At 43.3% G+C, this 12,439-nt stretch overlaps 1 protein-coding gene across 6 annotated transcripts in view; it reads right to left on the minus strand.

Moving 5' to 3' along the window:
• APAF1 (apoptotic peptidase activating factor 1) overlaps positions 1-12,439 on the minus strand; it is a 95,289-nt gene that overhangs the window by 64,726 nt on the left and 18,124 nt on the right. For 4 of the 6 annotated variants that reach the window (XM_027855779.1, XM_027855777.1, XM_027855778.1 and 1 more), the window contains 7 exons: positions 11,627-11,739; positions 11,397-11,528; positions 10,181-10,419; positions 6,917-7,084; positions 6,013-6,144; positions 1,186-1,299; positions 126-310 (listed from right to left, as the gene is read on the minus strand). In XM_027855779.1, coding sequence (XP_027711580.1) covers positions 126-310; positions 1,186-1,299; positions 6,013-6,144; positions 6,917-7,084; positions 10,181-10,419; positions 11,397-11,528; positions 11,627-11,739 — 1,083 coding nt within the window. Of the gene's footprint in view, positions 1-125; positions 311-1,185; positions 1,300-6,012; positions 6,145-6,916; positions 7,085-10,180; positions 10,420-11,396; positions 11,529-11,626; positions 11,740-12,439 lie in introns of those variants that run through there. The other 2 variants (XM_027855782.1, XM_027855780.1) reach the window with 2 other exon arrangements.

Genomic DNA, 12,439 nt, shown 5'->3' on the forward strand with positions numbered 1-12,439 from the left:
GTTTCCAAGAATGTCTCTTTAAAAAGTTCTTCAGAACCCCAAAATTCTCCCATGGTGTTCGGTGCTTAAAGATCTGTGGCGTGATTTTAACTTCACCCCTTTTCAGAGTGTCTTAGCCAACTTACATCCATTCCAAGTACAGCCTCCCTTTATCGACCTCCTTCTTGGCCTGTAATTTGGCTTGCCGGTACACTTCAGAAGTTTCGGGCTCACAGAGACCAAGCTGCACAATATTGGGAAATGGCTGGCGTCCAAGAAGGTGTCCATTGAGAGATAAAAACTCCTGAAAATTCTCACAGACGGTGCAATCCTACGGCAAATTGAAATCTCTTAGAAATGTGAGCAGATCTAAAATTTGGTATTTCTCTAAATGTCCCTGGGATCTTGTCATTTTCTAGTCTTGAAGAAAACATTCTTTCTTCTGAACTAATGTGAAGTGACCTCTCTTAGTCTGGCTTTTAAAGGATCCAGTAAAAGCTGGGTTAGCCACGTGCCTCCATTCAGGGTAATTTTACTTTCCTAACACAAGAAATTCTTGTCTTCTTCAAATTGTTCTAAATTATTACGAAGAGTTACTCAGAACAATCATTATACATTTCTCTCTCAACCTCAAGCCAAAAAAACATACCCTAACTTCAAGAAAAAACTAGAAGACAGGCCAAAAAGCAACTCACAGAAGGAGACAATCAATTCAAAGAACAGAAGCTAATTCGTTTAGATTTTTTTTTTAATTTAATTTTTTTCAACTAACAAAAATCTATTTTCTCTCCTCACACCATCTCCCCACACTGGGAAGAAAAGAAAAAGAAAACCACCCAAAGAGTATTTACGGGGCAGCTAGGTGGTGCAGTGGATACAGCACCGGCCCTGGAGTCAGGAGGACCTGAGTTCAAATCCGGCCTCAGACACATAACACTTACTAGCTGTGTGACCTGGACAAGTCACTTAACCCCACTGCCTAGCAAAAAGAAAAAAAAAAAGTATTTATTAAGTGACTACTATGTGCCAAGCACTCTGCTGGGGACACAAAGACAAAACAAAAATTAGTTCCTTCCCTCAAGGAGCTTCCATTCTAAAGGGATACTTCTTTATCCTCTTTATTTTATGTAGTCCCACTACTGAAGCTAGATCTCAGCATCCAAACAAGGAGTCATTCAAGCTCTCACTTTTCACCTGGGTACGTACCTTCTTATCCAATAAATGGCCATATTGCATAAATTCATGTATCAAATGAGCAGGTCCCATGAGCTCAGTCTTTGCTTTAATCCAATCTAGGGAAAACAGTAGATCACAAAGTTCCTAAAATAAAGGATTTATTTTAGATTTAGATTTACATTTAAATTTAGATTTCCAAGAGAGATACCCCATATCTCTCTGTCTCTGTCTCTCTCTCTCTCTCTCACACACACACACACACACACACACACACACACACACATCGCTATGCCTATCACTGCTGGTGGAAACTAGAAAGAATGTCATGTTTCTAAGAATGGGGCCTGGGCAATGCTTGTCAACAACAATAAACAATGCAAAAGCAACCAAAGAAGTCTCTGATAGGGCTTTGAGGTACCAATTTAACATTTTTTACACTAGTTTAAAGATTAATTAATTAATACTGTAAACCCTGGACACACAGTCACTAACATAAGCAAGGCCTCCAACTGATTCCTCGATCTCACGTAGGAAATGCAGAGCTTTAATTCTGATATAACGAACTGGATTTTATTCAAGGACACCATAATCCAAAGATGCCAATGGCACTAACATTCCTTCAACTTCAGAAACAACTGTAAAACCCAAAGGTTTTCTTAGTCTTTATTTAAAGGGACAGCTCTCTGGGAGGAGTGGATACAAAAGTGGCAAACAATGGTGATACAAAAACAAAAGATTTCCATCATTTTTCTTAAAAAACAGACCAGAATCCCAGGAGAGGTTTTGGTGTCCCAAATCTTTCTCTCTCCCCTTCAAGTGAATGTCTTTAAAAGCAGATTTGAGAACATATTTTCTACTATATGTTTTGCCTGACTATGGCTATTTGTCACACAAGTTTTGCCTCTCTTTTTTTTTTCTTTTAAATTGGCGTAAGGTAGAAGAGGAGCAGCTAGGTGGTGCAATGGATAGAGTGCCAGGCCTAGAGTCAGGAAGACCTGAGTTCAAATCCAGTCTCAGACACTTAGCTGTGTGATCCTGGGCAAGTGACTTAACCCTGTTTGCCTCAGTTTCCTCATCTGAAAATGAACTAGAGAAGGAAACGGCAAACCACTCAAGTGTCTTTCGAAGAAAATCATAAATGGGGTCACGAAGAGTCAGACATGATTGAAAAGAATGAATAGCAACAAAGGGTGAAAGAACAAGAAAATAAATGCCTGTTAATTGAAAAATAATAAATGTGGGGCAGCTAGGTGGCTAAGTAGATAGAGCTCTGGCCTTGGAGTCAGGAGGACCTGAGTTCAAATCTGACCTCAGACACTTGACACTTATTAGCTGTGTGATCCTGAGCAAGTCACTTAACCTTGACTGCCTCACCAAAAACAAAAAAAAAAAAAAAGGAAAAGAAAAATAATAAATGTATACTTTTTAAAAAAAGTTATATTTGGCAGATTTAAAGTTTCATATGCAATCCCCTTTTTCTGTCCTTCATATGTGAAAATATTCATATTTGCTTATGACAGTCAAGTTCTTAATTTTTAAAAAAAGAAAGAAACCAAGTGTCTGAGTTCAAGTTTACACAAAGAAGACGTGATTGCGTGTATCTGTTCCCCACAGGGATGTGGGGCAGCATCCCCGGATCTCTTCTTGGGGGGCAAGGCGGGGGAACTTCAACTCCCCCGCCCTGTTCTTCTGAACAAGCATCTGCTTAGCTGAGCTCTGCTACCGCCCACCACCGGGCCTCCTAGCAAAGGAGACAGCTGCGTTCTGTAGCACCCGGCACCAGAAATCCCCTTCCCATTTCTAAATCTGCAACTACAGAAAGCAGGGCAGAAATGAGAAAGGACAGACAGCCTGAAAAATGCTTTCCCCTGAAAAATGCATTATGTGCAGCTCCACCAAGGAGCTCAGGCCCCAGGGTACAGGCAGGGAAGGACCTACTGTGGCTGCAGCCTTCAGCCGCTCAGAAGCGGCACCTCCAGCCACTGGCAGCAGCTGCTGCTGCTGGAGTCCCATCACTTCAGGTCCTCAGAACATAGTAACACCTCACTTCTCCACAGCTCACTTCACTGGCAACCTCAGAATGTAACCAAGAACGAGGAATGCAGCAAACCAGACGTCCAAGCATCCAAAATGGACCTCTCTCCCTTTCTCCAGCCTGACCTCCAGCCAAGCTGCCAAAGGGATAGTCCTAAAGCATGGGTGGGACCAGGTCACATACACATAGAAATGTCCGTTTGGCATCTAAAGCCCTTCGCCTCTGGCCTCCGCCCACCTGTCCAGGTTTATCGCACGTCCCTCCCCTTCGTGTACTGCAGCCCAATGAGCTTGTCGGCCACTCCCCACACGTGACTCTCCATCTTCCACGTCCTCCTCTTCCTCCCTCAGCCCCTCACAGTCCCTCACTTCCTCCAAAGCTCAGCTCAAGTGGCCTGTCCTTCATGGAGCCTCTCCTGGTCTCCCCAGCTTCTGGCGCTTCCTTACCCCCCAAAGACTTCACCCTTACTCTGTCCATGTTTGTATTTAGTTTTACATATATGAGCTGTTTCTACCAATAAAATGTAAGCTCTCTAAAGACAGGGGGTTGTTTAAATTCTTGCCTACGTCCTTAGCTCTGAGCTTGGTATCCAGCACACAGCAGGTGCTTCATAAATGCTTGTGGACTGACTGACAGAAATGAAATGCTAACAGTCTGGCTAATGTTATGAAATCAGAGTGTCAGATCCAGATCTGAGCTGCAAGAGGCCTCAGAGATGATCCCTTCTGGTCCCACCGCTTAACAGATGAGGAAACCCAGGCCTGGTGCAGTGATTCCCTGATGTCACGGCAGATAAGGATCAAATGAGCTGATGCAGGTAAAATGCTTTGCAAACAAGAATCAGAATTAAGTGCTAGGATCTCCTCACGCCACTACACATCATGACCCCTCCTGATACAACTGAGAGCACGGAATTCATGAGTCTGTGGCTAAAAAGTTCATCTTTCTGAAGCCAACCCAATGACGGGCCCTCTGAACCTTGAGACTCTGGCTGGCCGGTCATCAGACAAGGGACCCAGACTCATTTCCAAGCCCACACTCCAATGCCTTCCAGCTCAGGAGGCCTAAAGAGCTCATGTTCCACTGATAAATTTTCAAGATGCCAGGCCATGCCCCGATGAGGCAGCAAAGACACAGACCAAACCCTGCCTCTGATGCTCACTACCTGTGTGACAGAGAACCTGGGCAAGTCACTTAAACTCCTGGGCCTCAGTTTCTTCCTCTGTAAAAGGAGGCTGCATTTTATTTGGTGTTCAAGTTCAGAATAAAAATAAATGAATTTAAGAAAAAAATTTAAAAGTAAATGGAAGGGGATGGAATCCCTTGAAGGCCTCTGAAGTCACTCCCAGTTTTCTCAGTCTATGAGCCCATGACTTCCCTGGACATACTAGACTATATCTAAACAAAGCTGTCACCAAAGCTAGGCCAACTTCTTTCAAAGTGGATACAAATCACGTTCTCCCTCTATAGCTTTTGATTTGGACCTAGGATGTCACTGGAGTATCAAACTCCCAGTAAGGAAACAGAGGTCAGGCCCCACTCTTCAACACAGAGTCTCAGAGGACTGCCTCAGTGCTCCCTCTGTGGATTCTCAATAGGAGACACAGATATAATATGGTGGATCCTACAGGCAAGGGGGAAACCCCTCAGCTTGGAGAATCTCAAGAACCAAGGTACCACATTACCATTTAAAACTAAGGCACCTCACATTATTGGTAATAACAAAAAGTGGGGAGGAAAGCATGATAATACCAACCCTAACAATAGCGAATATATATTTAGTGCCTTAAGGTTTGCAAAGTGCTTCATGTACGTCCCGGGATCCTGACGACAGCCCTAAAAGGAAAGTACTATATTATCCCCATTGGACAGATGAGGGGTCGAGGCTCACACGAGCCAAGTGGCCTGTCCAGGGTCACCCGCCACTTCACACTGTGGCTGGCACACAGCAGGAACTTCATAAATGCTGACTAATTAACTGGCTAAATTCTGAGACACAGCACAAGACCGTGTGAAGCCAAACACAGTAAGTAATTCAGGGCAGAAAAGCTAACATACACAGTCACTACAACTTTGTAAATAAAGACAACACAGGGAGAGCTGAAAAAACGCTGGTCAATGACAATAGTCAATAACAGAACCGTCCTTTCAAGTGTTAGACCCTTCCCCATCCTCTGTCAGGAAAATTTCCCCCTGGCCCCAAACCTCCCATATTACCTTACACATGTGTGTGTGTGCATGTATGTGTGTGTGCGCATGCGTGCGTGTGTGTGTGTGTGTGTGAATCCCAACCAACCTGCAAACAACCCCTCTTAACAGACTTCATTCCCTGAAAAATTTAATCAAATATTAACAGAAAGGAGGGATGGAGATCAACAGAGAAATAGGTAGATAGTTATATACACCCATATATCCCTACATATACATACATACACACACATATACACATACATATGTAGTTTGTACAACACGATATATAATGTGTGTTGTACACAGGTTACTGTGTCATACGTGTATATGTGCATGTGTTACGTGACATCTCCATTTCTTCTTTCTGTTAGCCATCGATTCATTTTTAAGAGGATGAAGTGTGCAGAAGGGGATTGTTTACAAATTTGTTTGGAAGCCTCTGTCATGTCAAAACAAAAATGCACTGATAATTTTTTTTTCATTAAAATTAGTACACCTCCTAAAATGAGTAACACCGGCCTCCCTCCCTGACAGACCTCTACCCCATGAGAAGATGCAGCTCTGCGTCCTCTAGTCTCAGCCTGATGGGGAGGGAGGGAGACAGTGAAGAAAACAAAGAGAGGCCGACTTACTTGGCGCATGTTGGCACTCGCCATGTGATACGCCAGAAAGCTGTACCAGTACATGGAGTCTTCTTGGTCAGAAGCAAGGGAGTGCACCTTGCAATGTCTCTGGAACTGAGTCACCACCTTTCTGTGCAGCTCCTACAACCAGAAGGAAACATTTCAATGGAGGGTGCCCATCAACAGGGTGAACAGACCAGGGTCTATAACTGCAATGGAATACTACTGTGCCACAAGAAATGACAAAAAGGACAACTTTAGAGAAAACCAGAAAGATTTGTATGAAGTGATACAGAGCAAAAGGAGCTGAACCAGTAAAGCAATTTAAATAACGACTTTGTAAAGACAAACAACTTTGAAAAATATAAGACCTCTGAATCAATGCAATGACCAACCGTGACTCCAAAGGATTAATAATCCATGCTCCTCACCTCCTGACATGGAGGTGACAGGCTCAGGGTACAGACTAAGACGTACATTTTTTTAACATGGCCGATGAGGGAATCTGTTGTGTTTGACCATGCATATTTATCAGAGAGCCTTCTTTTTCTTTCCCTTTTTTTTTTGTTCTTCATTGGAAGTAGGAGAAAATGAGCGACAAAATATGTTTTTAATAGAAAAAAATTAAATGATTTTTAAAAAACCACTTCAGTGGACAGATAAACTTCAACAACCTTCCATGCCCCTCATCATGGATGGCTCCAGTGCCAATACAAAATCATCCTCATAAAAATATGATTTCAGGATCAACTTAATATAACTTTGCCTTTTAATTCATGAAGGTGAAATCACATGGGAAGAAATAATCAAGGCTCTCACAAATACTTGGACACCGGCCAAAAATGACTATTCAAAAAACGAAGAGGAAAAAACTAAAAACTGTGCCATTCGATGTTCACAAAGACCTTGGTACCTGGAGCTGGTCGCGGTTCTTCTCCACGAGGAAGTCGACCTGAAGATCATGTAAATAGTAATGGAATGACTTTCCATTTCGGTCATAAAACAGGAGGGACTTATTAATGAACTCTTGTAGGATGTCCTCAACCTCTTCAGTCTCCATGTCCCAAAGAATACATAATACCTGAGAAACATCGTGAGCACTTCAGGCACCCAGAAGCAACAAGAACAGGGATGTGGGGAAGGGGGCTACACAGTAAAGCTAGATCCCAAGCTCAGTGGACGCAGGCAGCCACCCACATGCTCCTCCGGGGAGAAGGCAGGGCACTAGGGAAGCAAATGCCTTCTGGCTTCATCAGAACCACTTTAAAATTTGTGTAAAAGGAGCGGATGCCTGAAATTGGTCATCTGAACAAGCTCTGAATATATAATACATATTTTATGTATCTATACACACAACTTCCCACAACATTGCCGGAGAATAGGTGTAAATGGGAGACTAGCAGCTACTCTCCCACTGCACCCCCAATGCATTAACTCTGTCCTGACAGGGAGGCTGTGATTCTTCAAGTGCTACAACAAGAGGAAACAAAGGAACATCAAGCATATCCTCTGACATTCCGCGTTCCAGCTACGTGGTGCTGGCCAAAGAGGTCAAGAACAGAAAGGTCCCCTTGACACTCAAAGCGGCAGCTTCATGGAAGAGGAACAACAGAAACTCTGTGAGGGCACCGTGACTGGGGAATGTCCGGCAACAAGTCTTCATCATTGTACACAGCTACGGCAACATTGTGCCGTGACCAGCTTTGAGAGACTTGGCTCTTCTTAGCAAATTGTGTACAAAGACATGCCCAAAAGACTCCTGATGTAAAATGCTATCCACATCCAGAGAAAGAATCACGGAGTCTGAATGCAGACGGAAGCAGACTATTGGCTCTTTTTTTAAATTTTTTTCTTTCCCATGGTTTTTCCCTTTTGTTCTGATTCGTCTTTCACAACACGACTAATGTAGAAATGTATTTAATATGATTGTACATGTATAACCTCTATCAGATTACTCGCTGTCCTGGGGAGGGGGGAGGAGAGGGAGAAAAAAAAATCTGGAACTCAAAATCTTATAAAAGTGCATGTTGAAAAATAAATAAATAAATAAATAAAACAAGTGTTCATTAATCACCTATTTGTGGCAGACACTACATTAGGTGCTAAGGACACAAAGAAATGATCTATGCCCCCACATAGCTTACCTTTTTTCAGGACAAAAAGCACATATAAATATGCTTGTGTGTGTGTCTATCTGGGTCTATGAATATATATGCATATGTGTATACCCACAAGTGTGCATATGTGCACATATGCATGTGTATCCATGTATGCAAAAATAGACAAGGTAAATATGTAAATGCAAGATACCTCTGCGAGCAGGGGAAGCAGGAGCTCAGAGCTAGGATAGATCAGGAAAGGCCTCATCAGGAAGATGATGCTTGATCTGAGCCTTAAGGGAAAATAAGGATTCTAAGAGGTGAAGGGAAAGGACAGCATGCCTCCAGGCACAAGAGACAACCCACAAGAGGACAGCAGGCTGGCTGTCTGGCTGTACCAGAAAGGACATGAAGAGGAGTCATGTATGCTGTCCGAAAGGGAGGTTGGAACCAGATTTTGAAGGTCCTTAAAAACCAAATAGAAGAGATATAAGGGAGCCAATGAGTTTAGTGAGGAGAAAAGCGACATAGTCAGATTTTCACTTTAGGAAAATCACTTAGGCAAAAACTACACAAGAAAAGTGATTAAACTGTTGATACGCTTTGACCTCAGGATCCCACTACTAGGCATATATCCCAAAATATATATCCCTATCATATAAAGAGCAGCATTCTTCATGGTTGGAAAAAATGGAAAGTAAGGGCATGCCCCTCTATTGAGGAATGGGTAAACAAACTGCAATACAGGAATGTAGAGGAGCATGATTGTGCCATGTAATGTGAAAAAGAGGAATTCAGAGAAATATGACAAAATTCACAGAAAATGAGACAGCAAAGAGGATAACATACATAATGACTATAATTATATAAATGGATCAAGACTAAAAGGTCAATGAACTCAGAATAATCACAAGGACTATCTCTGGTTATGGAAAAACGGGCTGTCACTCCCAACCCTCCTCTTCACAGACAGGAGGAAGCCCAAGGTGCAAAATGGGGCATATGTGGTCAGGCACTTCTCTTCCCATCCTTTTGTTTAACTGCTCAAGCCCTCACTTTTGTTCTGTATATATCTGTATATGTTAATGGTGCCTCCAGGGCAACTTGGTGGTACAGTATTTACACCACTGGGCTGGGAATCAGGAAGACTCATCTTCCTGAGTTCAAATCCAGCCTTGGACACTTACTAGCTGTGTGACCCTGGGCAAGTCGCTTACCCCTGTTCGCCTCAGTTTCCTCATCTGGAAAATGAGCTGGAAAAGGAAATGGCAAACCACCCCAGGATCTTGGCTAAGAAAACCCAAAATGGGGTCACATAAAGAGTCAGACATGACTGAAACGACTGAACACAACAATAAATGTTGCTTCCTGTATTGAAATACAAGCTACTCGAGAGGAAGGACTGTTTCCTTCTCTGCACTTAGTTAGCACTTACAATGTGCCAGGCACTGGGGATACAAAGAAAGGCAAAAACAGTCCCCACACTCAAAGAGCTTGAATTCTCATGGGGGAGATAACATGCAAACAACTACGTCCATACAAGACATACGCAGGGTCAATGGAAGTAGCCCCAGAGCCTAACATGGTGCCTGGCTTGGCCTCCCAGGCTTCCTGCCTTTCACAGTCCTTCTTAACCTTAATGTCTTCCAAAGCTCTGAAACCACCTCTGGTATATTCTATCTGTATCTGGTTTGTGCCCAGATGTTTGCATGTTGTCCGGCGGGCCTCCACTCCCCCTACTGAGAGTGAAAGATCTTTGAGAGAAGGGGTTGTTTTATGTCTTTTCTTTGTATCCTCAGCATTTAACACAGTGCCTGGCACATAGTAGGTGCTTAATAAATGCTAGCTGACTGACTGACTTACTTATTATAAGGAAGATACCAAGGAGGGAATTAGGCATGGGGAGCTACTGGAAAATGACTATGACATTAAAAAAAGAAGGTGGATGGGGGAGAATCAATGGGAAAATGGAGGAAACTATTTCAAGAAAGATTACATACCATAATAACCCAACAACGAGACCTGATAATGCCAAAGAGGCCCTAACTCTGACCCACCAAATGGCCATCTGGGCTTACCTTGGTAGGTACCCTAACGTCCTTCTGCAGGATGGAAAGGTCCTTATAATACTTCTGGAGGTCTTCACTCAGTCTTTCCACACTTATGGACATGGCTTCATCTAGGGCTTCGTAGTCATAAGATGAAGATTTCCTAATTCTTTTAAACTGCTTATTCTGAAGCTGCCTGAGGTAGTAGTCCCAGCGATTGGGGAAATCACGTAACAGGGCACCAATTAAAGATACTACAAGTGGTGAACCTGAAAAAAAAAGGAAAGAAAGCCAACAGTGCCAACCCAAACCCTTTTAAAAGAAAATCATTAACAAGAGAGAGTCAATTCAGACTGGGTATTTCCATTCTAAGGCAGAAGAGAAAAAAGGAAAGCTAATTCTACCCCTACAATGCTGCTGTCTTCATTGCCCTTCTCCTCGTTGTTCCGATGGCCATCCCAGTAATACTGATTATCATTACATCCCACTTGGACTACAGCAATAGCCTCCAAATAAGGGGCTTGCAACCTCCATTCTCTTCATGCCCTCCAATCCATCCTTTATCTCACAACCAGAAAAATCTTACTTATGCATATCTCTGGTCAAGTGATTCCTCTGCTCAAAAACCTTTAGTGGCTCCCTACTGCCTACACTAAAAAAAAAAAAGCCTGAACTCTTCTGCCTGGAACTCAAGGCATGCCACAGTATAGCACCTTCTACTTTGTCAGCCTTCTCACAGGGTCATCAATCTCAATTTCAAAGGGCTCCCTGAGACCAACTAGTCCAAGGCTGTCATTTTACAGCAGATGACACTCAGGCCCAGCCCACAAAGGCAGGAAGCAGCACGGGGCAATCTCCTTCCACAATCCCAGACTGCCCTGGCAGGCCAGGGCCAGAGGAGCTCCTCCTATCTGATGTGGGGTGGCTGTGGGTACCCCGAGGCTTCTGGGCAGACAAGAGACAGGGTCAGATGTATGCTTGGTCAATATCAATTGGACAGACGTGTGGAGGACCAATTACAAGAGGCAGAAGTTAGATGAAGGAAGCCCAGGGACACAAAAAGTCATAAAACTCTGAACCAGGGATGACCTCATGACGAAATTACTTAATGGCACCGTGAAAATATCCAGGGGCGAAGGGGAGGGCAATGTGGATCTAATGATTAACATTCACGCGCTGATCTAGGAAACAGGAAGTGAGGGCTCCCGCCCCTCAAATCTTTCTGCTTGTCCTCAAAGGAAATTACCTTTACATTCCCTCACAATACTATGGGCTTGTTCGGGAAGATCTGTTTTCTTCATATTAACAAAAAGTGCCAGGATCTCCAATCCTTTCTCTTTTCTTAAGCCGCTCTCCACGGGGATGACGTATTTGGGACCTGTAATGGGAGCGTGAGAAAAAAGAAATAAACCACAAGGCACATCTCAGCGAACAGGGTAAAGACACTGGTGAGCCAGCAGCAGCAGGGAAGCTTACCCATCACCGAGTCAGTCACACTCTTATCTCGGCTCGTGAGAAGGATCTGATGGTGACTGTCAAAAGCTTTCAGCACCCACGAATCCCAAATGTCGTCCAAGATCAAAAGAGACCTAGGGGAGGAAGAAAAACTCTAAGGACTCCTGGGAGCACTTAGGGGATGTCCCTTTAAAAAAGGCAATGTGAGCGCATTATGAAGCCCAGGAGGGCTCTGGCCTCGAGTCCTGCCTCTGGCACCCACTGGCTGTGTGACCCTGGGCAAGTCCCTTCTCCTCTCACTACTCCAAGCATCTAAGACTACAAGCTGCAGGGCAGGCAGGCAGGCAACAAGCTCCTACTGTGTGCCAAGCACTACCACCTTAAGTGCCGGACAAATTAATCCCTGCCCTCATGGAGTTTACATTCTAATGGGAGAAGACAACACATTAAAAAAAAGCCGAAAAGCAGAGGGAATTTGCTGGGGGCAAATATGCTGCTCTACATACGCAAGGGGAGTTTCCTTACCGAGGATTCCCCAAAGCAATGAAATCACAAGTTTGGTCAAAAAACATATATTTATATAATCAGCAAGAATGTTCTTCTACATGCAAATTATTAACCATTATTTGGAAATGCTTAAAATAACTAATAACATGCAAGAATTCATTCCATTCACATTCATAAAATTAAAAAATTAAAATTAACAAAACAAAAAAACCAAATAAATAACTTCCATCCATTGTTTCTAACAAACAGATCAGGCTTAATCCCTATTCTGGACAGAATCGTAAATCAAGAGTTTTAAGGGACCAGAGGTCAACTCTCTCACTTTAT

The sequence above is a fragment of the Vombatus ursinus genome, unplaced genomic scaffold (assembly GCF_900497805.2).
Source record: "Vombatus ursinus unplaced genomic scaffold, bare-nosed wombat genome assembly UNPS02011334.1, whole genome shotgun sequence".
NCBI classification, from domain to species: Eukaryota; Metazoa; Chordata; class Mammalia; order Diprotodontia; family Vombatidae; genus Vombatus; species Vombatus ursinus.